General features: G+C 41.3%; 2 protein-coding genes across 2 annotated transcripts in view; one reads left to right on the top strand and one right to left on the bottom strand.

The window, feature by feature from the left end:
* The window catches only part of SH3D19 (SH3 domain containing 19), a 230,441-nt gene that overhangs the window by 169,952 nt on the left and 32,567 nt on the right, over positions 1–27,922 (bottom strand). The window lies entirely within an intron of this gene.
* PRSS48 (serine protease 48) lies at positions 15,137–25,014 on the top strand. The gene is made up of 5 exons (XM_049852796.1): positions 15,137–15,188; positions 17,725–17,887; positions 19,976–20,241; positions 20,949–21,118; positions 24,757–25,014. Exons 1-5 carry the CDS (start codon positions 15,137–15,139, stop codon positions 25,012–25,014), a joined length of 909 nt encoding a protein of 302 aa, XP_049708753.1.

Genomic DNA, 27,922 nt, shown 5'->3' with positions numbered 1-27,922 from the left:
CCTGCTGAGGCTGTTTATGTACAACCAAATACTTTACGGGATTTGGTTTCTTGGTTTGGAGGTTTAGAGTCAAGGTATCATGGGACATCCCAATTAACTGGCCTAATAACGTGTTTAGTGCTTCCATTCTACCTCCTAATTCAATGCGTAGGGCCTGGGGTCTAAAAAGCTTGTAAAAGGCCATCCAAGGTACAATTGGTCTCTATTCACCTGGAGCAACAAAGGGAGAGGGAGAATCAGAAATAGGAGGAGGATGTGGAATGTGTGGCTAATTGCCCCCATTCAGAAGAACTGGATGGTGCCCAGCCACCATTACTGAACATTGTGATCAAAGATTCCATAGAAGATTCCTGATCAAAAGGGGGAAAATGCAGAACAGAATTTCAAATTCACATGGACTCCACACTTTCTGGAGCCATGAAGGTTGGTTGAACCCTTGAAATTATTGCCCTGACATAATCTTTAAACTTAAAACCAAAAATATCCCTGAAGTCTTCTTAAAACCAAACAGTAGTTTAGCTAAACTAGTAAAAAAGTCTTCCTTGAGCATTATGCTCTTTTACCAAAAACAAACAAACACACAAATCCATTGCTGTTGAGTTGATTCCAAATCATAGCGACCCTACAGGACAGAGTAGAACTGCCCCGTAGGGTTTCCAAGGAGCGACTGGTGGATCTGAACTGGCAACCTTTTGGTTAGCAGCTGTAGTGCTTAACCACAGCGCCACCAGGGTTTCCATGCTCTTTTAAGAACTATCTATATGGGATCAAATTGATAATAGCAACTAAAAAGATTAGCTACGAACCTTCAGAGGCAGTGAATTTATGTTAATAGGGAAGAAACAACCCAGAAAAGGAAGGTGAGAATGGTTACACAACTCAAAGAATGTAATCAATGTCACCAAATGGTTCAGGTAGAAACTGCTGAATTCATGTAAAGTTGCTCTGTATACCCTCAACAACAAAATAAATAAAATTATATATATTTAAACCAATCCCATTGCCATCAAATCGATTTCAACTCATAGCAACCCTACAGGACAGAGTAGAACTGCCCCAAAGAGTTTTCAAGGAGCACATGGTGGATTCAAACTGCCAGCTTTTTGGTTAACAGCTGTATTCTTAACCACTATGCCACCAGGGCCTTCCACACATATATGTGTGTATGTATATATATATATATATAAAGTTGAATGGTACCTTATAAGCTATCTGACCCAAGAGCAAACTTTCTAACAGCCCCAATACATGATCCTTACACTTCTCGATACATCAGCACTGGAAAACTAACTGTTCATTGTTGGGAACAGGAGGTGGGGGGATAGGAATGATATTCACTACACAGCACTGTCCCACCCCTTGTCCTCCAGAATCCTCTAAAATTTAAACTTAATAAATAATAGACACATAATGGATGACATGAAATGAGTTACCAGCAGAATGAACCCGAAAGGTTTAAGTTGGCATCTTGGGTTATTATCTCAAGGCAATACACCAGGAATGAGAAAACACCAAGAGAGCTTAAATCTAATCAACAGTATTATGCGCTGATCGAAGAAAAATAGTGGTAAGAAGGGGGGTGGTCGATGTGGAATCTAAAAAGGGAGAAGTCTGGTAACTGCATGTATTCATCAGACCCTAGGCTGGCAAAGGAGAGAGACCCTGAGTCTGAGGAATGCAAACATTGCATTTACTTAGAAAAACCTGCTCTGCTATGGAGAAGTGCTCTTTCACCAAGTTTTGTGAAGGGCTATGTCATTCTAGCAAGTGAAATGCTTGTGGCTCTGATCCTAAGCTCTTCAGACTACCTGCTTACTAACTTGGCTTTCCTACTCATATCTAGAAGGTGTACTGCACTGGGAAAAATGGAAGTTCCATACGATAGAAATAACCCTCATGCCAAATCAAGATTCTGATTCATATACAAGCCTCTTAAAATTTAGAAAATTTAGTGGCTCAGTCTCTGGAGCTTGATCTGCTCTAGGGTCTCTGATAACCCCTGAATTCTCAAAAGTGATGAGCCCAGAGCCTGGGTTGAGGCAATTCAAGCCAAGTGAAGCTGCCTAAGTGGTTTCTCTGACGTGACATCTTTATCTCATCTCTAACCATGGCAAAAAAAACTTAAATTTGCTTCACGCCTCCTGTGTATTAGCTACTATGCTGGTCACTTTAACTACTTTTTATGTTTAGTCCTAGCAACTCAAAAAGGTATTATTTATCCTACTTCTACAAATGGGGTTTGGGGGTTGAGGGTCAGAGAGGTCAAGTAACTTGCCCAAGATCACACAGCTATTATTGATTAAACAGAGATTTTAATCCAGGACTGTCTAACTCCAAAGATTTGGCTTTTCCTATTATACCTAATGAGGTCTATTCATTGGTAGAAAGCTGTGTTAAAGGTCCTTCCTTACACTACACCAAAATAACATCTGCCCTTTGGTCCTAGTTATTTGTACTTTTTACTGTACTCCTAGCCTCAATTTGTAGGTAACTGGATGCTTACAGCTTACTTCTTCTGAAAAGATAGGAGAAACTGCTGTCTTATTCATCCTCTTGACCCGCTAGTGGCATTAGTATGGTGTCTTGCAAGCAGAATATGCCAAATCTTGTTTTGCTTTTTTAATAAGAAAATGCAGCTATAGACTATAGAAAGCCAGCTGACAAAAACCAGGACGAAAAATTCCTTTAGTATGAGTAGAAGCAAATAAACACAAAAAGAGAAGTATTTTTTTCTTTCAGTGGCCAAAGCAACAAGATCAATCCCAGCTAAGCGAGGCTGGCTAATGGGCATTAGGGCCCAGGCAAGTAGGCCGGAGCTCAGAGGAGGACCAGGTCCCGCGGAGAAGGTGAGTGCAGGCCAGAGAAACCTATACACTGGCCCAAGAAGAGAGGAAAAGAAGAAGCTTGTCTCTCAAGGGTTGTCTGAAGTCCCTAAGTGGTGCAAAGAATTAATGTTCTCAGCTGCTAAACGAAAGGCTGAAGTTTCAGAGCAGCCTTGGAAGAAAGACCTGGTGATCTACTTCCAAAAAATCAGCCACTGAAAACCCTAAAGGGGCACAGTTTTCTCTGACACAAATGGGGCTGCACTGAGTCGGAACTGACTCAACAGGCAGCAGCTGGTGGTAACAGGCTGTCCAGGACTTGGCCCTGGCATAATGGCTGCTAAGCAGATAGACTAGTTCCAAGGTGCTCTGGTTGGTGGAACTAAAAGCTGGACTAAAAATTTCTTGTCCAAGTTCAAGAACTAAGACCAGACTGGATTGTCAGTAGAGGCCACAGGTGTGCAAGGGGGCAAAAAAGGTAAAAGCCAAGGCCTGCTACACATGTGCTAGGGAAATGAATTCTCTGTTAAGAATTGATTTATAAGACTGTTTTATAAGGGATTTATTCATTTCCCAACATACCAAGTTGATCTGATGGGTTAAAATAGAAAAGAGACAATGGAGTCCATTTGCTGTTCCTGGAAAAACAGACAAAAAGCTACAAATCATGCAAATCTACTGTTGGACCTGTTTTACCTTCTCAGTGCTCAACAGAAGACTTAATTGCTGAAATTACTGTTGCTGTATAGTAATAATTCTCAACCTGGGCGGTGCGGCAATATTTGGAGTAATTTCCGGTTGTCCTAAGTGAGGAGAGGGCACTATTGTTATCTAATGGGTAGAGGCCAGGAATGTTGCTTAACATCCTACAGTGGAAAGGATATCCCCCTCAAACAAAAAACAATCCCGTCCACAATATCAAAACACCAAAGCCTTGGTCTACAGGCATCATCAACATCAATCTAAACAATTACCAAGATAAACTGTTTGCCCAGAATTAAATGAATAGTTAAAAACAGAGAAAATTTAACAGCAGCAATAATAAAACAGTGTTGTTGTTGTTGTTCTTAGGTGCCGTGGAGTTGGTTCCAACTCACAGCGACCCTATGCACAACAGAACGAAACACTGCCCGGTCCTGTGCAATCCTTACAATCGTTGTTATACTCGAGCTCATTGTTGCAGCCACTGTGTCAATCCACCTCGTTGAAGGTCTTCCTCTTTTCCGCTGACCCTGTACTCTGCCAAGCATGATGTCCTTCTCCAGGGACTGATCCCTCCTTACAACATGTCCAAAGTATGTAAGACACAGTCTCACCATCCTTGCCAATAAGGAGCATTCTGGCCGCACTTCTTCCAAGACAGATTTGTTCGTTCTTTTGGTAGTTCATGGTATATTCAACATTCTTCGCCAACACCACAATTCAAAGGCGTCAATTCTTCTTCGGTCTTCTTTATTCATTGTCCAGCTTTCACATGCATATGATGCAATTGAAAATACCACGGCTTGGGTCAGGCGCACCTTAGTCTTCGGGCTGACATCTTTGCTCTTCAACACTTTCAAAGAGGTCCTTTGCAGAAGATTTGCCCAATGCAATGCATCTTTTAATTTCTTGACTGCTGCTCCCATGGGTGTTGATTGTGGATTCAAGTAAAATGAAATCCTTGACAACTTCAATCTTTTCCCCATTTATCATGATGTTGCTCATTGGTCTAGTTTTGAGGATTTTTGTTTTCTTTATGTTGAGGTGTAATCCATGCTGAAGGCATGATCTTTGATCTTCATTAGTAAGTGCTTCAAGTCCTCTTCACTTTCAGCAAGCAAGGTTGTGTCATCTGCATAACACAGGTTGTTAATGAGTCTTCCTCCAATCCTGATGCCCCATTCTTCTTCACATAGTCCAGCTTCTCGGATTATTTGTTCAGCATATAGATTAAATAGGTATGGTGAAAGAATACAACCCTGACATACACCTTTCCTGACTTTAAACCAATCAGTATCCCCTTGTTCTGTCCGAACGGCTGCCTCTGGATCTATGTAAAGGTTCCTCAAGAGCACAATTAAGCGTTCTGGAATTCCCATTCTTCGCAGTGTTATCCATAGTTTGTTATGATCCACACAGTCGAATGCCTTTGCATAGTCAATAAAACACAAGTAAACATCCTTCTGGTATTCTCTGCTTTCAGCCAGGATCCATCTGACATCAGCAGTGATAACCCTGGTTCCACGTTCTCTTCTGAAACCAGCCTGAATTTCTGGCAGTTCCCTGTCAATATACTGCTGCAGCCGTTTTTGAATGGTCTTCAGCAAAATTTTGCTTGCGTGTGATATTAACGATATTGTTCTATAATTTCCACATTCGGTTGGATCACCTTTCTTGGGACTAGGCATATATATGGAACTCTTCCAGTCAGTTGGCCAGGAAGCTGTCTTCCATATTTCTTGGCATAGACGAGTGAGCACCTCCAGTGCTGCATCTGTTTGTTGAAACATCTCAATTGATATTCCATCAATTCCTGAAGCCTTGTTTTTTGCCAATGCCTTCAGAGCAGCTTGGACTTCTTCCTTCAGTACCATCGGTTCCTGATCATATGCCACCTCTTGAAATGGTTGAATATTGACTAATTCTTTTTTGGTATACTGACCCTGTGTATTCCTTCCATCTTCTTTTGATGCTTCCTGCGTCATTTAATATTTTCTCCATGGTATCCTTCACTATTGCAATTGAAGGCTTGAATTTTTCTTCAGTTCTTTCAGCTTGAGAAACACCAAGCGTGTTCTTCTCTTTCGGTTTTCCATCTCCAGCTCTTTGCACATGTCATTATAATACTTTACTTTGTCTTCTCGAGAGGCCCTTTGAAATCTTCTGTTCAGTTCTTTTACTTCATCAATTCTTCCTTTTGCTTTAGCTGCTCGATGCTCAAGAGCAAGTTTCAGAGTCTCCTCTGACATCCATCTTGGTCTTTTCTTTCTTTCCTATCTTTTCAGAGATCTCTTGCTTTCTTCATGGATGATGTCCTTGATGTCATTCCACAACTCATCTGGTCTTCGGTCACTAGTGTTCAATGCGTCAAATCTACTCTTGAGATGGTCCCTAAATTCAGATGGGATATACTCAAGGTCATATTTTGGCTCTCGTGGACTTCCTCTGATTTTCTTCAGTTTCAGCTTCAACTTGCATATGAGCAATTGATGGTCTGTTCCACAGTCAGCCCCTGGCCTTGTTCTGACTGATGATATTGAGCTTTTCCATCGTCTTTCCACAGATGTAGTCAATTTGATTTCTGTGTGTTCCATCTGGCGAGGTCCATGTGTATAGTAGCCGTTTATGTTGGTGAAAGAAGGTATTTGCAATGAAGAAGTCGCTGGTCTTGCAAAATTCTATCATTCGATCTCTGGCATTGTTTCTATCACCAAGGCCATATTTTCCAACTACTGATCCTTCTTCTTTGTTTCCAACTTTTGCATTCCAATCGCCAGTAATTATCAATGTATCTTGATTTCATGTTCGATCAATTTCAGACTGTAGCAGCTGATAAAAATCTTCTATTTCTTCATCTTTGGCCCCAGTGGTTGGTGTGTAAATTTGAATAATAGTCGTATTAACTGGTCTTCCTTGTAGGCGTAAAACAGTAGCTACTATTTATTATTGCATGCTCAAACAGGCCAGACCCACGCTAAGTACTTGCCATATAATATCTCATTTAATCCTTGCAAAACTCTTGTGGGATATTACAATTCCTATATTTCAAAGACAGAGAAGTAAGTGACTTGCCCATGGCCACATAGTGAGAAAGTAAAGCTCTTAACACCACCGCACTGTACCTCCCAAACCACAGTTATCATGAGAGTATTTCGATTGAGACAGGCAGAAAGCTGTTATATAAGAGCTGTCTTTTAAGCAAAGGTCCTCAAGTACCTACTCTCCTGCTTCCAACTCCTTGGCCCCTGGCTTTTCCTTATCTTAGGAGAAGAACCAAGGAAGCAGTAAAATGGCAGACTGAACATGCTTCTTGATAGCTAATCCAAAAATAAGGAATTACTTGTAGGGGGATAATAGAGGCAATAGATAAAGACTGTGGTGTAAAGTAAGTATACCTCACTATTAATCTGTAAGAAATCTTCAAGATCATCAACTGAATCTAATGCCTTCACGGTACAATAGGAAAACTCAGGTCTTAAGGGGAAAGGAGGAGCCGTGGTGGCATAGTGGTTAAGCACTGGGCCACTAACCAAAAGGCTGGCAGTTCAAACCCACCAGCAGCTTTTCAGAGGGGGAAAAAGACCTGGAGATTTGCTCCTGTAAAGATTACAACATAGCAAACCCTATGGGGCAGTTCTACTCTGTCCTACAGGGTTTCTGTGAGTCGGAATCAACTCCACGGCAAACAACGACAAGAGCAAATGTGACTTAAGGTCCCTGTAAAAAAGAAAGAATAGCACTGTGGGCTGAAAACCAGAGATTTTCCCCAAATAATAAGAATCTAGCCTAGATTTAGAAAGGACTCATCAGTTCCCAATCCTCCCTTTAAAAATGGACTTTGCCTCACATAACCCAACATCACTGCCACACTTGTTAAAGATTAACAATAATTCCTTCATACATTTAATACTCAGTTAATTCTCAAATTCCCTTGATTGTATCAGACCGTCTTTTCAGAGTCAGTTTGTTATTACATCAGGGTCCAAACAAGGTCCACACACACTTGTCTCTTAAGTTTCTTTAATACAGCCCAATCCTCCTTCCCTCTTGCCCTTATACATCGACATGTCATAGAAACCAGGGTGGTTGTTTAATAAAATGTCTCACATTCTGAATTTCATTATTTGCTTCCTTGTGTCAAAGTTTATTTCCTCTATCCCCTGGATTTGCTATAAATGGAAATTCGCTTTAGAGATTCGGGTTGAACTATTTTTGATAAAAACAGTTGGAAGGCAGTGCTGTGGGCTTCATACCATGTCACATCAGGAGGCATATAACATCTGGGTTGTCCCACTTTTAGTGATGCTAAAATTATCAGGGGGTTCAGACGGTTAACAGCCTGATCCCTTCACGAACCTTTCATCTAAGGCTTTCAACTACTGATAAGCATTCCCTGAATCAATGATTTCATTAGGGGCTGCGAATGGTGATTTTCTTATTCTAGCAGTCCAAATGCATTTATTAGCTGGTCTTCTCCCATCAGCTAAGCCTATTTTGTTACGGTATTCGGAAATACAGTTCGTACAGGAAAAGCAGAACTCTGCTTTGACTTGCTAATTTTCAGAATAAGGAGCTGATGCCTTGGCTACTTCCAACAGAGTTCATTTCCAACTAAGTTTAACACAGACCAAAACCAAGACATGTTTTGTTCTGTTTTACTTTCACTTTTTTTTAAAATAAATGTTTTATAGTCTAATCTTTGTCTGAAGTGTTGGCTTCAGGAATGGTTTCAGTTCTGGGTTAACATGGAGTCTGGGGGCCATGTCTTCTGGGGTTCCTCTAGTCTCCCTCAGACCATTAAGTCTGGCTTTTTTACGTGAATTTGAGTTCTGCACCACGCTTTTCCCCTGCTCCATCAGGGGCTCTGTTGTGTTCCCTGTCAGGGTGGTCACTGGTGGTAGCTGGGCACCATCTGGTTCTTCTGGTCTCAGGCTGATGGAGTCTCTGATTTTTATGTGGCTCTTCCTGTCTCTTGGGCTAATATTTTCCTTGTGTCTTTGGTGTTCTTCATTCTCCTTTGCTACAGGTGGGTTGGGACCAATTGATACATCTTAGATGGCCGTCTGTAAGCTTTCAAGACGCCAGGCGCCACTCACCAAAGTGGGATGCAGAACATTTTCTTAATAAACTTTGTTATGCCAATTGACCTATATGTTCCCCAAAACAATGGTCCCCAGACTGCAGCCCCTGCTACTCTGTCCCTTGAAGCATTTGGCTGTGTTCAGGAAACTTCTTAGCTTTTGATTTAGTCCAGTTGTGCTAACTTCCCCTGTATTGTGTGTTGTCCTTCCCTTCACCTAAGATAATTTTTGTCTACTATCCAGTTAGTGAATTCCCCTCTTCCTCACTCCCCATCCTCGTAATCATCAAAGAACATTTTCTTCTATTTAAACCTTTTCTTGAGCTCTTATAATAGTGGTCTCATACAGTATTTGTCCTTTTGTCACTAATTTCATGCGGTATAATGCCTTCCAGATTCATTCATGTTGTGAGATGTTTTGTGGATTCCTTATTGCTCTTTATCGCTGTGATGTACTCCATTGTATGAATATACTGCAATTTGTTCATGCATCTGTTGATGGACACCTAGGTTGTTCCCATCTTTTTGCTATTGTGAACAATGCTGCAGTGAACATGGTTATGCATATATATATATTTGTGTGACGGCTCTTATTTGTTTAGGAAACAGTCCAAGGAGTGGGACTGCTGGATCATAGGGTACTTCTATTTCAAGCTTTTTAAGAAAGTGCCAAATCGATTTCCAAAGTAGTTGTACCATTTTACATTCCTACCAGCAGTATATAAGTGTTCAAGTCTCTCCACAACCTCTCCAACATTTATTATTTTGTGTTTTTTGGATTAATGCTAGCTTTGTTGGAGTAAGATGGTATCTCATTGTAGTTCTGATTTGCATTTCTCTAATGGCTAATGATTGTGAGCATTTCCTCATGTTAGCCATCTGAATATCGTCTTTGGTAAAGTGCCTGTTCATATTCATCGCCCATTTTTTAATTGGGTTATTTGCCTTTTTGTTGCTGAAGTTTTGCAGTATTTTTGGAGATTTTAGAGATTAGACAATGATCAGATATGTCGTAGCCAAAAATTTTTTCCCAGCCTGTAGGATGTCTTTTCACTCTTTTGGTTAAGTCTTTTGATGAGTACAAGCATTTGATTTTTAGGACCCAATTATCTAGTTTCTCTTCTGGTGTTTGTGCATTGTTAGTTATGGTCTGTATTCTGCTTATGCCATGTATTAGGGCTCTTAGTGCTGTCCCTATTTTTTCTTCTATGATCTTTATCATTTTAAATTTTCTATTTAGGTCTTTGATCCATTTTGAGTTAGTTTTTGTGCATGGTGTAAGGTATGGGTCTCATTTCATTTTTTTTTTTTGCAGAGGGTATCCAGTTATGCCAGCACCATTTGCTAAAGAGACTGTCTTTTCCCCATTTAATGGGTTTTGGGCCTTTGTCAAATATCAGCTGCTCACAGGTGGATGAATTTATGCCTGGATTCTCAATTCTGCTCCATTGGTCTATGTATATGTTGTTGTACCAATACCAGGCTGTTTTGGCTACTGTGGCGGTATAATAGGTTCTAAAATCAGGTACTGTGAAGCCTCCCTCTTTTTTCTTCTTCTTCAGTAATGCTTTACTTACCCAGGGCCTCTTCCCTTTCCATATGAAGTTGATGATTTGTATCTCCATCTTGTTATAAAATGTTCTTGGAATTTGGATCGGGATTGCACTGTATCTGTAGATCGCTACGGGTAGAACTGACATTTTCACAGTGTTGAGTCTTCCTATCCACAGCCAAGGTATGTTTTTCCACTTACGCTATGTAGGTTAGGTCTCTTTTGGTTTCTTGCAGTAGTGTCTTGTAGTTTTCTTTGTATAGGTCTTTTACTTCTCTCATCAGATTTATTCCTAAACATTTTATCTTCTTGGCGGCTATTGGAAATCATATTGATTTGGTGATTTCCTCTTCGAAATTCTCTTTGTTGGTGTAGAGGAATCCAACTGATTTTTGTATGTTTATCTTATATCCTGATATTTTGCTGAAATCTTCTATTAGTTCCAGTACTTTTCTTACCAATTCTTCTTCCTTACCAATTTGGATGCTTTTTTTTTTTGCCTTATTGCTCTGGCTAGGACCTCCAGCACAATGTTGAATAAGAGTAGTGATAAAGGGCATCCTTGTCTGGTTCCCATTCTCAAGGGGAATTCTTTCAGACTCTTTCCATTTAGGATGATGTTGGCTGTTGGCTTTGTATAAATGCCCTTTATTATGCTGAGGAATTTCCCTTTATTCCTATTTTGCTGAGAGTTTTTATCATGAATGGATGTTGGACTTTGTCAAATGCCTTTTCTGCATCAATTGATAAGATTATGTGGTTCTTATCTTTTATTTATGTGATGGATTATACCAATCGTTTTTCTAATGTTGAACCACCCCTGCATACCTGGTATGAATCCCACTTTGTCACAGTGAGTTATTTTTTTGATATGTTGTTGAATTCTATTGGCTAGAATTTTGTTGAGGATCTTTCCATCTATGTTCATGAGGGATACTGGTCTGTAATTTTCTTTTTTTGTGGTGTCCTTACCTGGTTTTGGTACCAAGGTTAAGCTGGCTTCATAAAATGAGTTTGGGAGTACTCCATCCTTTTCTATGCTCTGAAATACCTTTAGTAGTACTAGTGTTAACTCTTCACTGAAAGTTTGGTTGAACTCTCCAGTGAAGCCGTCAGGGCTGGTGCTTTTTTTTTTTTGTTGGGAGTTTTTAAATTACCTCTTCAATTTCTTCTTTCGTTATAGGCTTATTTAGTTGTTCTACTTCTGTTTGTGTTACTTTAGGTAGCTAGTGTGTTTCTAGAAACTTGCCCATTTTCTCTAGGTTTTCAAATTTGTTGGAGTATAATTTTTCATAGTATTCTGTCATGATTTTTTTAATTTCAGTTGGGTCTGTTGTGATATCATCCATCCCATTTCCTACTCAGGGTATTTGAGTCCTCCCCTGTTTTTCTTTTGTCAGTTTGGCCAATGGTTTATCGATTTTGTTGATTTTTTTCAAAGAACCAGCTTTTGGTCTTGTTAACTCTTTCAATTGTTTTTCTATTCTCTATTTAATTCTGCTCTAATTTTTATTATTTCCTTTTTTCTGGTGCTCGTGGGCTTCTTTTGCTACTGTCTTTCTATTTGTTTGAGTTGTAGGGTTAACGTTTTGATTTTGGCCCTTTCTTCTTTTTGGATGTGATGTTTTTGTAAAATATTTAAATAAAATAGAGAAGAAAAGATTCTGCGGGCAATCCAATTAATCATGTAAGTTACATTTAAAGAGTATAAATCAGTGAATTCTGATTTGTTCAGGGGTATAAAAGCCCAAAGACCTGGGACAGCCACAAAATCTTCAGGGGGAAAGGAGTGCCTTGTCAAATTTTTCTTCTGTGACAAGTCAACAGAAAGACGTGTACAATCTCGGTGTCTCTGCAAAATCACTAATACGATAACTTGACTACGAACTTGACTTGAAGGCAAATCTCTAACAGGGGTTAGAGATTTTTTAAAAAGCTATACTTAATTACCTAAATACTTAAGTTGCCTGTGGATACCATAAATTGGAATACCCACATGGATGGTTGTGAATGAATAAGAAACCTTTTTCCTCAATTAAATGAAGAAAAAAACTCACAGGTTGCAATATTAATTTCAGAAAGAATTAAGGTGAAAAGTACTAAGAGAGTCATTATATATTGATAAAAAAAGTGCTGTTAGTGACAAAAACATAACAAGAGTGAATGTGTAAATCATAAAAATAATACAAATAGGATAGATAAAACAAGAACCGTTAAAAATGTAGGGAGAAACTAAGTCGAATGCAACACTAGTAGGAGATTTTAATCCCAGTCAAGCAGACACAAATGAAGACAAGTGGATCTAAAAACATAAGCAAGATTAGAATTCATAGTGTGGCAGTCAGTAATCAAGTAAATTAAGAATTAATTTTTTTTTTCAAGCATTCACATCTAAAATCTTACTGTATTTAAAGAAGTAAACATCCTTATGCTACTGTACTGAGATACAGGAAACTTCGTACCTTCCCTGGCCACACAGTCCCTGCTGCTTGTCATTGTTGTTATGTGCTATTGAGTCAATTCCAATACACAGTGAGTGACCTTCTAGTACAGATGCAGTACTGTCTCATAGGGTTTCCTAGGTTGTAATCTTTTTGGAAATAGATTCCCAGATCTTTTCTCTCGTGGAGCCACTGGTAGGCTCAAACCACTGACCTTTCAGTTAGCAGCAAAGTGCGTAACCATTATGCAACCGGGCTCCTTCCCTGCTGCTTAGAGCTGGCCATATTTCTACATCTCTATCTTCCCCCCTTATGGTCCACACTTATGGACACTTAACCCAAAGACCATTAACCTATAATCATGAACCTGTGTCCTTGCTAGAAAAGCCAATCTGTACCAAATAATACTTCTTGGGAATCTGAACTGAAAATAAGGAAAAACTTGGACAATTAGTAGTAGGGCAGAAGGAAAAGACATGGAATGGGCTTGAGCCACACTAATGGCAGAAGGCCAGGATGAGCAGCCTGAACTCCTGCTGTGAAGCTCTCAAGCCATCATGAATCCAGGGCTCCCTTCTGGCTCTGGTTTCCAGGTCTGACCTACGATAGCTCCAAAGGTCCTTATTACCCTATGCTCCTCATTGTTCCATAAAGATAGTTGTCATCAAGTCAATTCTGACTCATGGCAATCCCACATGTACCGGAGTAGAACTGTACTCCGTAGAGTTTTCAGTGTTTATTTATTGGAAGTAGATTGCCAGACCTTTCTTCTAAGGCACCTCTGGGTGAACTCAAACCTCCAACCTTTCAGTTAGCAGATGAGAGCATTAACCATTCGCATCACCCAGGGACTCCTATCATTCCATGAGTATCTTTAAAACAATTCCCTATTGACAGGAAAGCTGGTAATGGGGAACCTAAGTCCAGAAGGGGAGTGTTGACATGCAGTGGAGTTGACAACCAATGTCACAAAACAATATGTGTATTAATTGTTTAATGAGAAACTTGTGTTCTCTGTAAAACTTCATCTAAAATACAAGAAAAAAAAATAGGGTAAAAATAATAATAATCCCCTATCTGTTCAAGCTAACTTGAGTGAGTCTCTGCTGCCTGCAACTGAATAAACCTTACCAAAATAGCTACATTTTCTGTTCTCTCATTTCTTAAATATTCACATGTTTCTTTCAAGCCTCCCACATTTTAAGCCACAAAAGAACAAAAACATGCTGTAATAGTCCACGGAATTCTGCCTCCACAGGCCTGTTGTTGTTGTTGCTGGATGCCACTGAGTTGACTCTGACTCATAGCAACCCCAAGTGACAAAGAATTGCCCAGAAGGTTTTCTAAACTAATCTTTATGGAAGCAGATCACCACATCTTTCTCCCATGGAGCGCTGGGTGGGTTCGAATCACCAACCTTTCAGTTAGTGATCTCCAAAAAAAAAAAAAAAAACCCAATGCCGTCAAGTTGATTCCGACTCATAGCGACCCTACAGGACAGAGTAGAACTGCCCCAGAGGGTTTCCAAGGAGCGGCTGTGGATTCAAACTACCAACCTCTTGGTCAGCGGCCAGGCGCTTAACCATTGCACCACCAGGGGTCCTCCACAGGCCTAGTACAATTGGTACAGAACGCATAAGAGACACAGAGGATTCTGCAATGGATGCTGTGGGGTGCCACCCAGATCCCCTTCAAGGCTGAGCACTCATTCCCTCAGCAGATAGGAGTGTTGGCTGCTGACAGGTGACAGCTAAGTTCCACTGCCAGCAGAGCCGCCTCACCCAAGGTAATGCCCACATCCATTTATGCACAGGTACAAGGGCCTAAGTTCAGGACACCTCTGAAGGGCCAGCCCAGCTCCAGGGCAACCTGTGGGGTTGGCTGAGACCTCTGCTACAAGCGCACTGAAGTTCCACCTCTCCTGGGCCCAACCCCGCTTTCCCATCTCTCGCTCAGGTGTTGATCCTGAGACCACGGACCACCTCCCAATAAACTTCCTGCACACACACACTGCTGATTAGACTCTATCTCTCAGGAAACCCAACTTGGAGCATACCCTGTGGCTGACACTGTAACAAAGATGAAAACGAAGACATGAGGAAAAATTAGCCAGGTACTGGGTTCCTTTCCTCTTTTCCATTTCTTGCTCTGGAATCCTGCCCATCTTTGGTCTTCTCACCTAAAGACAGGGCCCGCTTCTTCCATCACCTTCTCACACCTGCCCTAGGCAGGAAGCTGCTGCACCCACCCCCCACTACCCATCCCCCACCCAACAGGCAGACACCAAGACGCCCGCTCTCCCCAGACAGCAGGGGGAGCCTCAGGCCCCAGCACCTCCCTCTGAGTCCTGCAGCTGTATTTCTGAAGTCTGATCCCTCAGAGTCTGGTGGCAGGCAAAGACTGAAGAAGAGAAAGGGTGAAGCAGAGGAATCTATCCAGGAGGAGAAGCCAGTTGGCCCCCTTCTGTGGTTCCCTGGCCTGCTCCTCCCTGGGGGCCTGAGTCCAAGAAACAGGACGTGCTGATCCTGAAGACAGAGACATGGGCCCTGCTGTGCACGCCTTCCTGCTGTCCCTTCTGCTGGGGATCTCAGGTAGCCCCTGGGGTGAGGTGGGGAGGCCATGGGTTTCTGGCTCGAGAAGGCATCCTGTATAAATAAGATGTGGTATACGCATACAATGGAATATTATTCAGCCATAAAGAGAAATGAAGCTCCGACACATGGCACCACATGGATGAATCTTGACAACGTTACGCTGAGTGAAGTCAGACCCAAAAGGACAAATGCTGTATGACCCCACTTGTACTAAATATCCAGAGCAGACAGATGCTTACAGACCAGTGTTCACTAGTGGTTACCAGGGGTGTGTGGGAGGGAGAAACGGGGAGGTATTGCTTCAGGGGTGCAGAGTCTTTGTTAAAAGTGATGAAAGAATTTGGAAACGGATAGCGGTGACTATGGCACAATGCAGTGAACGTAACTGATATCACTGAATTTCACATGTGAAAATATTTGAAATGTTTTGTTCTATGCATTTTGCCACCATAAAAATTAAAGAAAGTATGATGTAAGATAACATGACACCTCACTGACAGGATGTTAGTTATGAGTATGGTGACCTGAGATAGTCCTGAGAGCTACTGTACGCCAGGGAGCATTTCAAGGCTCACGGTTAGATATGCTGTTGTGTGCCGTCAAATTGATTCTGACTCACAGCAGCCCTACAGGACGGAGCAGAACTGCCCCCGTAGAGTTTCCTAGACTGTAATCTTTACAGGAGCAGATCACCAGGTCTCTTCTCCCACAGATCTGCTGGTAAGTTCAAACCGCCGACCTTTCGGTTAGCAGCTGAACCCTTCACCCATTGCACCATCAGAACCCCTAATGGCAGAATTTAGCAGTAATCAAAACACTGGGACTGAACAGTAATCAATGCACATACAAATAGGCAAATTATAACACGTTGTTAGGTGCTGTCGAGTTGATTTTCCACACATAGTGGCCCCATGTGACAGAGTAAAACTGTCCCATACGGTTTTCTAGGCTGTAATTTTTATGGGGGTAGACTAAAAAAACATCTTTTTCCTGTTGAGCTGCTAGGTAGGTTTGAACTGCCAACCTTTTGGTTAGCAGCCGAGCATTTAACCACTGCACCACCAGGGCTTCTTAGAAAGTTACCAAAACCCATTGCCATGAAGTTGATTCCAACTTAAAGCAACCCTATATAGGACAGAGTAGAACTGCCTCATAGAGTTTCCATGGAGTGGCTGGTGGATTCAAACTGCCAACCTTTCGGTCAGCAGCCGAGCATTTAACCACTGCACCACCAGGGCTTCTTAGAAAGTTACCAAAACCCATTGCCATGAAGTTGATTCCAACTTAAAGCAACCCTATATAGGACAGAGTAGAACTGCCTCATAGAGTTTCCATGGAGTGGCTGGTGGATTCAAACTGCCAACCTTTCGGTCAGCAGCCGAGCTCTTAACCACTGTGCCACCAGGGCTCTGTACAACACATTAAAATACTTAGAAGGTGAAAAATACTATAAAAGGAAAGGAACACCCAGAGTACAGGGGCAGGGAACATGCTGTAATTTTAAATAGAATAGTCAAGGAAGGCCTCGCTAATGAGTCACCGGAGCAAAGACTTGAAGAAGGTAAGTGGTTAGCTAAAGGGATCTAGGAAGAGAGCATTCCAGGAAGAGGGGGCCAGAAGTACAAATTCAATTCAGTGCCTTCAGACACAAGCCTGTTCATTATTTTTCTGGCCAACAGTGATTTAAAAGCAGGGTAGGTTAAGAGTAGCAAAAAGGTAACAGCTAGCAAAGGGGCAGAATATACAAGTATTGCAAAATGTCAATTCAGCTAAAGAAAACAGTGAAAAGGTAAATGCTTTATAAACCTCAAAAGCATCTAAGGGCATCGTTTTATTTACAACCTAACACACCTGATAATCCTGATGACAACCCTGAATGATCAAGTAATAGTTAAACCGTGTTCCATGCATATTGCTGAAGAAGCAGGTACGTACATAATTATCCAGATTTCCACTATTGGTTTGACATTTGTAGAAATTTGGCCTTTGACGCCAATCAGAGGAATTTAAATACATAGGAAGCCTTCCTGTTCAATGAATGTAGATATAAAATGTTTTATTACATATTAATAACCCAGCATGTCTTTCTTAGGGTCTTACCCAAGGCACTCTTCTTTCAAAGAGAAACATCTGCAATCTGGTGAGTGGTCTCAAATTCAGGCCAGGACTCCTGGGTTTGGAAGTGCAACAGGATAGCATATGGAGTTAGGGAGGGCTCAGGTGGTGGGAATGGATGGGAGTTAGGGGATGATGGAAGATGGGGGGGTCCCTGGGTGGCAAATGGCTATACTCAGCTACTAACCTAAAGGTTGGTGGTTCAAACCCACCCATCAGTGGCACGGAAGAAAGGCCTGGCAATCTGCTTCCTAAAGATTACAGCCAAAAAAACTCTATGGAGCAGTTCTACTCTGTAACATATGAGGTCACCAAGAAGTTGGCATCGACTAGAGGGCAATGGGTTTTTGTTTTGCAAAGATGGGACCAGAAGAACAAAACTCCCAGATTTCCACATTTCCCTCTCTTTTCTCTCTAGTGTGTGGGCGACCTACATACAGAAGCCGTATTGTGGGTGGCCAGGATGCTGTTGAGGGACACTGGCCTTGGCAGGTCAGCCTGCGCTTTGGCCAGACCCACATCTGTGGAGGTTCCCTCATCGCTGAGAAGTGGATACTGACAGCAGCACACTGCTTACCAGCGTGAGTTCTAACTAGTGTCTTGCATGCAGACAGGTTTTCAATAGATATCCAAGTGACTTCCTGGATGAACCAAGAGAAAAATGAAAGTGGCAAGCTGGCAGGTCAGAAGGATTCTAAAACGAGGAGCTATGAGGGGCAGGGCAAAGAGGTAGAAAAAGAAATTATGGAGACAGGTACTATGTTAGATGCTTCTATTATTTTTTGCAAAACCACCTCCAAAATTCCGTTAGAGAATTTGTTCTAAGTTTTTTGGGTCATGAACACTCTCTGGGCTCCCTCTCAGAGTTACTGCTGCCATGTGGTTAGTAGCCCTATGGTGAGTCCCACATGACAAGGAACTGATGTCTCCAGCCAACAGCCAGTAGAGACCCAAGGCCTGTCAGGAGTCATATAAGTAAGTCTGGACAAAAACTGTCCCCAGTCAAGCCTTGAGATGAGGCTGCAGCCCCTACTTTGACTGCAGCCTTATTAGAGGCACCCAGCAAAGTCACACCTGATTTCTGACCCACAGAAACCATGAAATAAATGTTTGTTGTTTCAAGCCACTAAGCCTCAGGGTAATTTGTTATGCAGCAACAGATAACTAACACGTGCAGAAATCAAAATGACAAAATTTTTCATAAACAACACTGAATGCTCAAAGAAAATGGAATAACAACTTCAAGAAGCTGAGGGAAAATTATTTCCAACCTAGAATTCTATCCATATACAAACTATGAATCATGTGTGTGGTAGAAATCAGACATTTTCAAACACGCAAAACAGCAAAAATGTTCCTTCTCATACACATTTTCTCAGGAAGCCATAGGAGAATATGCTTCCTCAAAATAAATAATGAGGAAAAAAAAAAAAAACAGGAAAACGTGGGATTCGGGAAAGAGGGTATACAACACAGAAGAGAACCTGGAAGAAAATCATAAAGGGAGGTGCCAAGATGACAGCTGTGCAGAGTTCAGATTGGGGCAAGAGGGTAGAGGGCTCCAAAAAAACAGTACTGACAAAACCCCTGACATTTTTGAATGTACTGAGAAAATTTAAACTTCCGGTGGAGAATTCGGGGAACGAACGATGAATTGATGATGGGTATATACATACCAAAGGCCCCTGGGTGACACAAATGGGAGCCTGGTGGCACAGTGGCTAAGAACTACAGCTGCTAACCAAAAGCTCGGCAGTTCGAATCCACCAGCTGCTCCTTGGAAACCCTAAGGGGCAGTTCTACTCTGTCCTATAAGGTCGCTATGAGTCGGCATCAACACAACGGCAACATGTTTGGCTTTTTTAAGAGTGTGACCCAGTATGTTTACAGAGTTGTAAGAACATACACATTAACTACTGACCTAACAAAAAATTACAATAATAACTAGGTCAGGAGGATGGTTGGGAAGGAAGTTGAGGGAGGTGGGCAGTAGTGTGTAAAAAAGCTCAATCCTCACCTTTCCCAGCAGAAAATTAACAGTCTTAAACTGGGGGAAAAAATAGAGAAATAGTAATATATAGGGCTTCTTGAAAATACTGGGGCAGATGCTAACAGAAAGCTAAAAGAGTTGAAAGAAACTGTCTCTGGATAAAGTGAATTGAGAGTGGTGGGGCAGAAAACTGCTTAATTTTTTTTTTTTAAGTCTGATCTAACTACTTGATGGCTTAAGTTGTGAATATTTATAACTGTGGTTTAAAACTTTATTTAGAAATAAAAGTCTTGTGCTGAGAACAGAAATCAGAACTGGCAATAAGGAACGATGACTATTGAGCACACAGGTAATGGCTGAAACCTTGAGGAAAGAGAGAGGCAAATGAGAGAACCAGGGAGAGAGCACAAAATAAAATGCTGGTCATAAACATAGAATAGGCGACCACAGAAACAGAAGACAACAAAACAGTGGTCAGGGTGGAAGGGAGGGAATAGGGTAGGGCGGGGAAAAAAAGAGACAAAGCAACCCTAATTCAAGATGGCAACACCCTCATTCATTACCAGTCTGTTTCCCCCCTTCTTGACTTGAGATTTCTTGCTACGCCTGGGCAGCTTGTTCTGACCCAGCTGGAGCACAAAAGCGTGCTCCACTTTTCTTCTCCTCCTCTTCCCCTTAGGACCTGGACTATTTTTACATACACTGTGTGGCTGGGATCAATTCATGCAGACGATTCAAGTCAAGGCTTGCAGTACCATGTGTCCAAAATCATCATCCACCCCAACTTCAAAGAAAGAACAGCAGACATCGCTTTGTTGAAACTGTACTCCCGAGTCACCTTCACATCTCTCATCCTGCCCATCTGCTTGCCCACTATCAAAGAGCATTTGACAATTCCAGCCTCTTGCTGGGTGACTGGATGGGGGGAAACAAAGAAAACGAATGGTGAGAAGGATCATTTTATACCTTGCCCTTTTATACCTAACTCCAGAACATTCACATTCTAGGCATATCATTACTATCGCAAATATTTTTCAATAAAACCAGGTCAACCTATTGATATTATCTATGATCATCTATGTCTTCAAATAAAATATCTTTTTTTTTAACATTTATTTGTTTATTTTATTTACTTTTATATCCTGCATAGAATCTAGCTAAAGCTGGACAAGCGGGTACTAACAATCTAAATACATAATTACCTCTCTCGAACAGGAGTTAATAAACCAGATATAAAGTTTGGTGATAATCTGGTGTTTTTTATCTGTTTTTAAAGTGTCGTTTCAACTCTTTCCCAGGCTGAAGTAGAGACAAGACAGGAATTGGGGGCAGAGAAATGAAAGTTTTAGAACAGAAGTCACATTTTTACTTAATCTATCAGGATTTATTATTAGAGTTACTCTTTATTTAGAACATTAGGAATACCTCACATTTGTAAGTTGGAAAGACCTCAAACATTCCAAAGTCAAACACATAATTTTCAATTACCTGTTGTTTTAAATTAACTGTACTAAAAGATCCTCCCATTAGCAAAAGGTGATTAGAAAGTGATTTATATTCTGCTCTTGGGTTCCCATTCTGCACATCATGACGGAACGTTGCCTCACACCTTTTCAGCTTATTGTTACCTTTCATTCTTTCTGTTTGTACAGGTACAGATTTCTATTCCACTCTCCAGGAAGCAGAAGTGCCCGTTATTGACCGTCAGGCTTGTGATCGACTCTACAACCCAGTTGGTATCTTCCTTCCGGGTTCAGAGCCAGTCATCAAAGAAGACATGATTTGTGCTGGTAATACCAACAGTATGAAGGACAGTTGCAAGGTTAGGGTTTGCTCTTCAGGCTTTTTTTTTTTAACGTGATATTTTAACTTGGTACTAGGTTTTTCTATCTGTAAACATCAGTGGATTGAGAGTCAGAAGACAAGAGTCCTGACACTAATTCTCTGTGTGACCCTGGATACTTAACCTGTATCTATGAATTTAATTTCTTCAACTACAAGGCTGTTGATCTAAGTCAATGTTAACCACGCTTGCTGGATTTTTAGAGACTTGCAAAATTTCATTAATACACAGACAGGCTGACACATAGTTGCTATTTTATTTTAAAAAGTAAGAACATTTCATTCTGCATTTACAAACATCTTCTGATCATAACTGTTCGATGGAAAATCATCTACTGTTGTGTGTATGTGTTGCTTTGCTCTGGCTGCTTTCTGTATTTTTTTCTTTATCTTTGACTGCCAGCAGTTTGCACATGGCGTGCTAGATGTGATTTTCTTTGTATTTACCCTATTGGAGATTCTTTTTTTTTTTAATCCATACATTTATGTCTTTCATTAAAACTTAGGAAATCTTCAGTCATCATTTCTTCAAATATTACTTTGCCCCATTTCCTTCTATTGTCACACCTTTTTAACAAGCCCTTTTAAACCTTTTTTCTCTCCTTCAAATTGGATACTTAAATTTATATTCAGGACCAGTGCCTCTTTTCCCTTTCATCTACACTTCATTGTTAAATTCATCTAGTGCATTTTTTTTTAAATTTCAGATACTTCGGTTTTTAGTTCTAAAACATCCATTTGGTTTTATACACACACACATGATTTTCTATATGAGCCAAGATTTCCTATCTGTGTATTCATGAGGAGCATATTTTCCTTTACATTTGTTGAACACAGTATTAGCAGCTGCTTTAAATTCCTTATTTGCTAATTTCAAAATCTGAGTTATCTCAGAGTTAATTTCTATTGACTGCTTTTTCTCAAATAACATTTTTCTGTTTTTCTTGGAATATTTTCCTTTTTTTTTAATGTCTAATAATTTTAGATTGTATTCTGGACCCTGTCAGTGATATGTTGTAGAGACTATGATTGTTATGTTCCTCTGAAGAATGCTGATTTTTTATTTTAATAGGCGGTTAACTTGGCTGACTTCAAATTCCAAATTGGGTCTCTCCTGTGGTAGGCAGCGGCTGAAATCCCCATTCAGTTCTTTTAGCCTTAGCTGGGCTACCTGAAGTCTAACCTGCCCTGATGTATGTAGCTCAGTGGTTAGCGAGAGATTTCAGCAGTTTATATGGAGAATTTGGGGCTCCCACTCTGTGACTCTCTCCTTTGTGGGATTTCTCCTTTCACTTTCCAACTGCTATTTTAGCCCTGAACTCTGTCCTCTGATTCCTCAAACCGGTGAAACTGTGGGTTTCTACTTAAGTTCCCAGTCACCATCTAGGGTGATAATAGGGCCTGATGCAGGGGAAAAAATCATTAAAAAGAAAACCCCAGTGTCTTCTCTTCTTCCAAGAATTGACTCCTCTCCAGTTTCTGTCTACTCCTGGTCACTCTATAGTGTCTTCAGATATTTGGCTTTTACATGTTGGCAACAAAATAGAAAATCTAAATAGCTCTACAATAAGTAAAGAGATTGAATTAGTGATTTGTAAAAACAACAACTTAGCCATGAAGAAAAGCCCAAGACCACACAGCTTCACTGGTAAATTCTACCAAACATTTAAAGAAGAATTAATACCAATTATTCTAAGCTCTCCCAAAAAACAGAAGAGGGAACTCTTCCCAACTTACTCTACAAAACAAATATTACCTAGACAAAGACATCACAAGAAAAGAAAACTACAGACAAATATGTCCTTTGAATATAGGTGCAAAAATCCTCAATGAAGTTACTAGCAAACTAACTCCAGCAACGTATAAGAAGTGAGGTATCATACCATGACTAAGCAGGATTTATTGCAGGAACGTGAGGTTGGTTTAACATCCAAAAACCTATAAATGTTATATACCATATTGATAGAATAAAGAAAGAAAAAAAAAACACAATCATCTAACAAAAAAGCATTGGACAAAATCTAACACCCCGTCATGACAACAATACTCAACAAGCTTGGAACAGACTGTGCCCTGTAGAGGGTAAAGAGCCACAGCCTGCACCTGTTCTGGCAGATGCCCAAGCAGAGCAAGTAGCGGCATGGGGGCCGAGGTGGCCTGCCTTTGGTAGTGGCAGATGCTTCAGCTGTGCTTAGAGCTATAACCTGAGAGGGCCAAAAAGAGGCCCGCAGAGGCCTGGGCATGTATCATACAGGGGCTGCCCATAAAAGTTGCCTCAAGAGCCATTATAATGCCAGCCTAACCCCGGCAGTGGCCTAGGGTTGTCCTGAAGCTGCTGGTTGAGAGCTGGACCAGTAAGCACATGGGACAGATCCCGGCAAGTAAAACCAGAAAGAGAGAGAACAAGCACAGCTACGCTGTATGTGACATGAGTGATTACACATCCTGCTGAGAGAGAGAGACACCTGCTGACACCTGACCCAGGTGTGCCTGGCCAGGAACACAGAAATGGACATGGGTAATTTGGGAAGGGTGAGCAGGTCCCCTTTTAGACATAAGAATGTTCTTCCCCTATGATGCTAAGTGGGGTACTCACAGGGGTTGAGGGGACCAGTTCACCTCAAATCTGTTCCTGTTTCAACTGTTTGCTTTCTGTATGTAATCTGCTCTTGTTGTTTACTATTTACCTTCTATAAATAATAATGCCTTTCAATTGCCAATACTGTATAAGTGTCTTGTGTGTATGATCCAATCGGACTGGAGAGTAGAGTCCTCATCTCAGAAGTCTTACTGCTGCTTGTAATTTTAAGGCGACTGGTGTATGTTTGGAGCCCTGGTGGCGCAGTGGTTAAGTGCTTGGCTGTGAACCAAAAAGTGGTTGGTTCAAATCTACCAGCCACTCCGCAGGAGAAGGATGTGGCAGTCTGCTTCCGTAAAGATTTACAGCCTTGGAAATCCTATGGGGCAGTTCTACTCTGTCCTACAGGGTTGCTATGAGTTGGAATCAACTTGACCACAATGGGTTTGGTGTGTGTTTATACACACAGTTTACATGGTATGTGAATTAGGTCTCAATAAAGCTGTTACAACAAAAACAGACAGAGAAAACCTATATGTGACAGACTGATTGGAATGGTAAATGTTCATTTGAAGCTTAATAAAAATTAATTAAAAAAAAACAAACAGACAGAGATTGAGAAACATACTACAAACTACTATCACCGTTATTTTTTTAAAAAAAGGATTATTTGAACACTAAAAAAAAAGGTAGGAAGAATTTAAAGAAAAAGATCAGAAAAATAATAGTTCACTCAATTGAATAAATTTTAGCCTTAGTGAGAAACTCATCCTATTAATCACATTTCTCTTGTTTCACCAATTATTGGCAAAAACTTTATTGTAGAAGAGCATTCTGAAACTACTGGCCTATTTAGCTAAGATCCCTGCCAATTTCAAACTCTGATTCTGGAACTGCCGCATAACGCAGCGGGCAGGCCAGCTTCCTCCAGAGCTTCGTGTGGACTTCACTGCCTGGTTTTAAGGAACTCTCCATCCCTTCTGACCTCTCCTCTTCCTGGTCCCTTTTCACTAGACTCATGATCTTTCTCTCTCCCTTAGGGTGATTCTGGGGGGCCTCTGTCATGTCTTATTGACGATGTGTGGATCCAGATAGGACTGGTGAGCTGGGGAACAGGATGTGGTCAAACTCTTCCTGGGGTCTACGCCAGTGTGATCTACTACCAAAAATGGATTAATGCCACCATCTCAAGAGCTGAGGTTTTGCGTCCCAAGAATCTGAACTTAACTAACTTCCTGCTCCCAACTGCACTGCTCCCTCTGACTCTCCTGGGACCCTTCCGCACCCTTTGGGCCTAAGATGATACAAGGAGAGCAGGCAGTACAGCGGAGGCTGTCAGCTGAGTACAAGGCTGGGAAGGGAGTGCTCGGAGGGGCAGAGAACTCACAAAGGTCACTGGGAACCCTAGATGACTTCATTAAAATAATTTGAAAAAAATTTTTTTTAACATTCTTGACTCTGGAAGTGTGTTTTAGTGGTTGGAATGTGAACAGCTGAGAAATAAAGCTGCCACTTCTGTGCGTGGCCTTCTTTGTCCCTAACTATGCATCTATAAATAATAATAACACCTTTCAGTTGCCTACACTGTGTGTCTGTGTGTATGACCCAATCGGAAGTCTTATCACTCCTTGTAATTTTGAGGCAACTGGTACGTGTTTATGCACACAGTTTACATGGTACCCCCTTATCCCCTCTATGGAAAGTATTTGTAGACACAAATTAAATGGCTTCTACAGAGACAAGGAGAAAAGCATCTGGGATGATAAGAGAAGGTCCTCGAAGAAATATATTAAGGGTTTACTCTGTGCCTATGGTTGCATTAAGGCTTCTTACTGGATCTACATTTTTTACTTCCACTATGGGAGTCCCTCGATGGCACAAATGGGTAAGTGCTTGACCACTAACTGAAAGGTTGGCGGTTCAAACCCACCCAGAGGCACCCTGAAAGAAAGGCTTGACGAGCTGCTTTCTGAAAGGTCACAGCCTTGAAAACCCTGTGGGGTAGCTAGCTCTACTTTGCACACATAGGGTCGCCATGAGTCAGAATTAACTCAACAGCAATGGGTATTATCCTACGCTTCCCCTCCACACCTCTCCCCACCAACTTTAGCATGGGGTCTAATATGAAAGGCATATATCTAGTTTAGCTCTTTACTTTTCTAAAAATTTCACTTTTAGAAATGCTAATATGACCCGCTACCAAAAATGCATTCAGACCATGATCTCAAGGGTGGAGGCCTTGAGCTACCCAGACAGTTTAACGTCATTTCTACAATGAAGTAATTTTAAATGTTTATGGTAAGGAAAAGATTATATCCCTTGTTTAATTAGCATGTGTCCTTTTGTTAAACAATCACATGACCTATTCTACTTCCTTTTACGCCTAGGCCCCCTCAACACAGGAGCTCAGGGCTAGCTTTTGAACTCGATTGCAGTTATTTCCTTTATCTGGATTTTCTGGCATAAGTCCACTCATTTAAGGCTCATGGGAATGGACAAGTTTTATTGTGTTTGTGTCTTTTATCGTATGACAATCATAAAAAAAAAAAAAGTGGGGGGGATAAATAAATGCATTTAATAAGAAGTGAGAGTAAATTTAGAAACTTAAAATCCTTGCTCACCCTCAAACTAACCTTCCTTCTAAACTACTGCTATAGCCTCCTAACTGCCATCTCCACATCCTTTCTTAAGCCTTACACCTCCTCCCACCTCCACTTATTCTCCACAGCATTCAAACTAGTGTTTAAAAACAAAAATGTTTTCCCCCTTCCTCTCCTGCCTACAGCACTTCAAAGGCATCTTATTGCTCACGGGGCAAGGACTAAAGTCCTGAACGTGGCCTACCAAGCTCTGCTCTGTCTGACCCCAGACTGCCTAGCCTCATTCGGCGTCACTCTGCCCTGTTCTCTAAGGTTTCACTTTCTCAAAAGCTCTGAGCACCCTCTCAGCACCGGACTTTTGCCCCTGCCATTCCTTCTCCCCCCGGCAGCCCGGCTAATTCTTACTTTGTCCTCTGGTCTCAGTTCACCCTTCACTCCCTCAAGGAAGCCGTCCCTGGCTCTCCAGACCAGAACAAATCCCCCTAGTATATATTCTCACAGCATTATGGAGCATTCCCCCATAGGACTCACCATAGCTGGAATTTAACATTTGCTTGTGTAATTGTCTAATTAATGTGTATCTTTCTTACCAAACTGTAAGGTCCATGAAAGTAAGAAGCATTTTTGTTTTCATCTAAACCCACCACTGTAACCCAGTCTCAATAAGTATTTGTTGAAATAATTAATAATAAACAAATTGTCTCCCTACCTATACTCCTCACCAGTAAACAAAGCACCTGGATGTTTTGTTTACAGGTAGCCAGCACCCAGCACAAAGTCTTGTACAATGCAGGTTTTCAAATATTAGCTGAATGAAAGGATAAAGGAAAGACTGCTCCAGCCCAGTTCTCTCCCTCACACCTTTCCAGCCACAAGGAAAAAAAGAGAGAAAAGAGTACACAGGCAGATGAACTGAAAGGTTTCTCAGAGGCAGGGACTCAAGCTAAGGAGGCTCTGGGATGACCCACAGGGTGAATCGAAGGTGCAGGTGAGAGAGAAGAGCAACAGAGAAGAAGGAGGGCAAGAAAGGAAAATGGAGGAAGAACGACTCACTAAGGATAACACAGGAAGAAGACATAAAGAAGATCAAGAAAGTCAAAATACTGCTTCCAATCATTCCTCCAGACACTTAGCTCAAATAGGAGGCAACTGCTCCACGGCACGGGGTGTGGCAAATTTTTCCTCATGGACAGGAGTTGAAATTGAAAACTTTGGGAGGGACCAGCCCATGTCAAGTGGAAGAAAAGGGACAGAAAGAAAAGAGGACCCCACATTTTACTGTCCTGGCCCCAGCTGGTTGGATATACCATGGATAACCACCTGTTCTAACAGGTGACCAGGGGGTTGTGGGGAAGGTGACCCAGCCTCTTAGTCAACAGATGCACTCAATCCTAAACAACCCAAGAGACCTCTCCTCTTGGGAAGTCTGAAGGTAAATCACACAGTATGTCAACAGTAAGTGCCTACCATGTTCCAGGCACTATTTTACCTACTGAGGGCACAGCAGTACATGCCACACACCAAGCCCTGGCCTCAAGGAGTTAACATTCCAGTGGGAGAGACAGGAAATAACCAAATGAAAAAGAATTGTATAATACCATGTACA

The sequence above is a fragment of the Elephas maximus genome, chromosome 13 (assembly GCF_024166365.1).
Source record: "Elephas maximus indicus isolate mEleMax1 chromosome 13, mEleMax1 primary haplotype, whole genome shotgun sequence".
NCBI lineage: Eukaryota > Metazoa > Chordata > Mammalia > Proboscidea > Elephantidae > Elephas > Elephas maximus.
This window is presented reverse-complemented; position numbering and strand designations above follow the sequence as displayed.

Excerpts from the sequence above, each read along its gene's own strand:
- PRSS48 (XM_049852796.1), top strand. The coding sequence starts at position 15,137 with ATGGGCCCTGCTGTGCACGCCTTCCTGCTGTCCCTTCTGCTGGGGATC. Across the intron at positions 17,888-19,975 it reads GCAGCACACTGCTTACCAGC|GACCTGGACTATTTTTACAT; the intron begins GTGAGTTCTAAC and ends TCTTCCCCTTAG. Across the intron at positions 21,119-24,756 it reads GTATGAAGGACAGTTGCAAG|GGTGATTCTGGGGGGCCTCT; the intron begins GTTAGGGTTTGC and ends TCTCTCCCTTAG.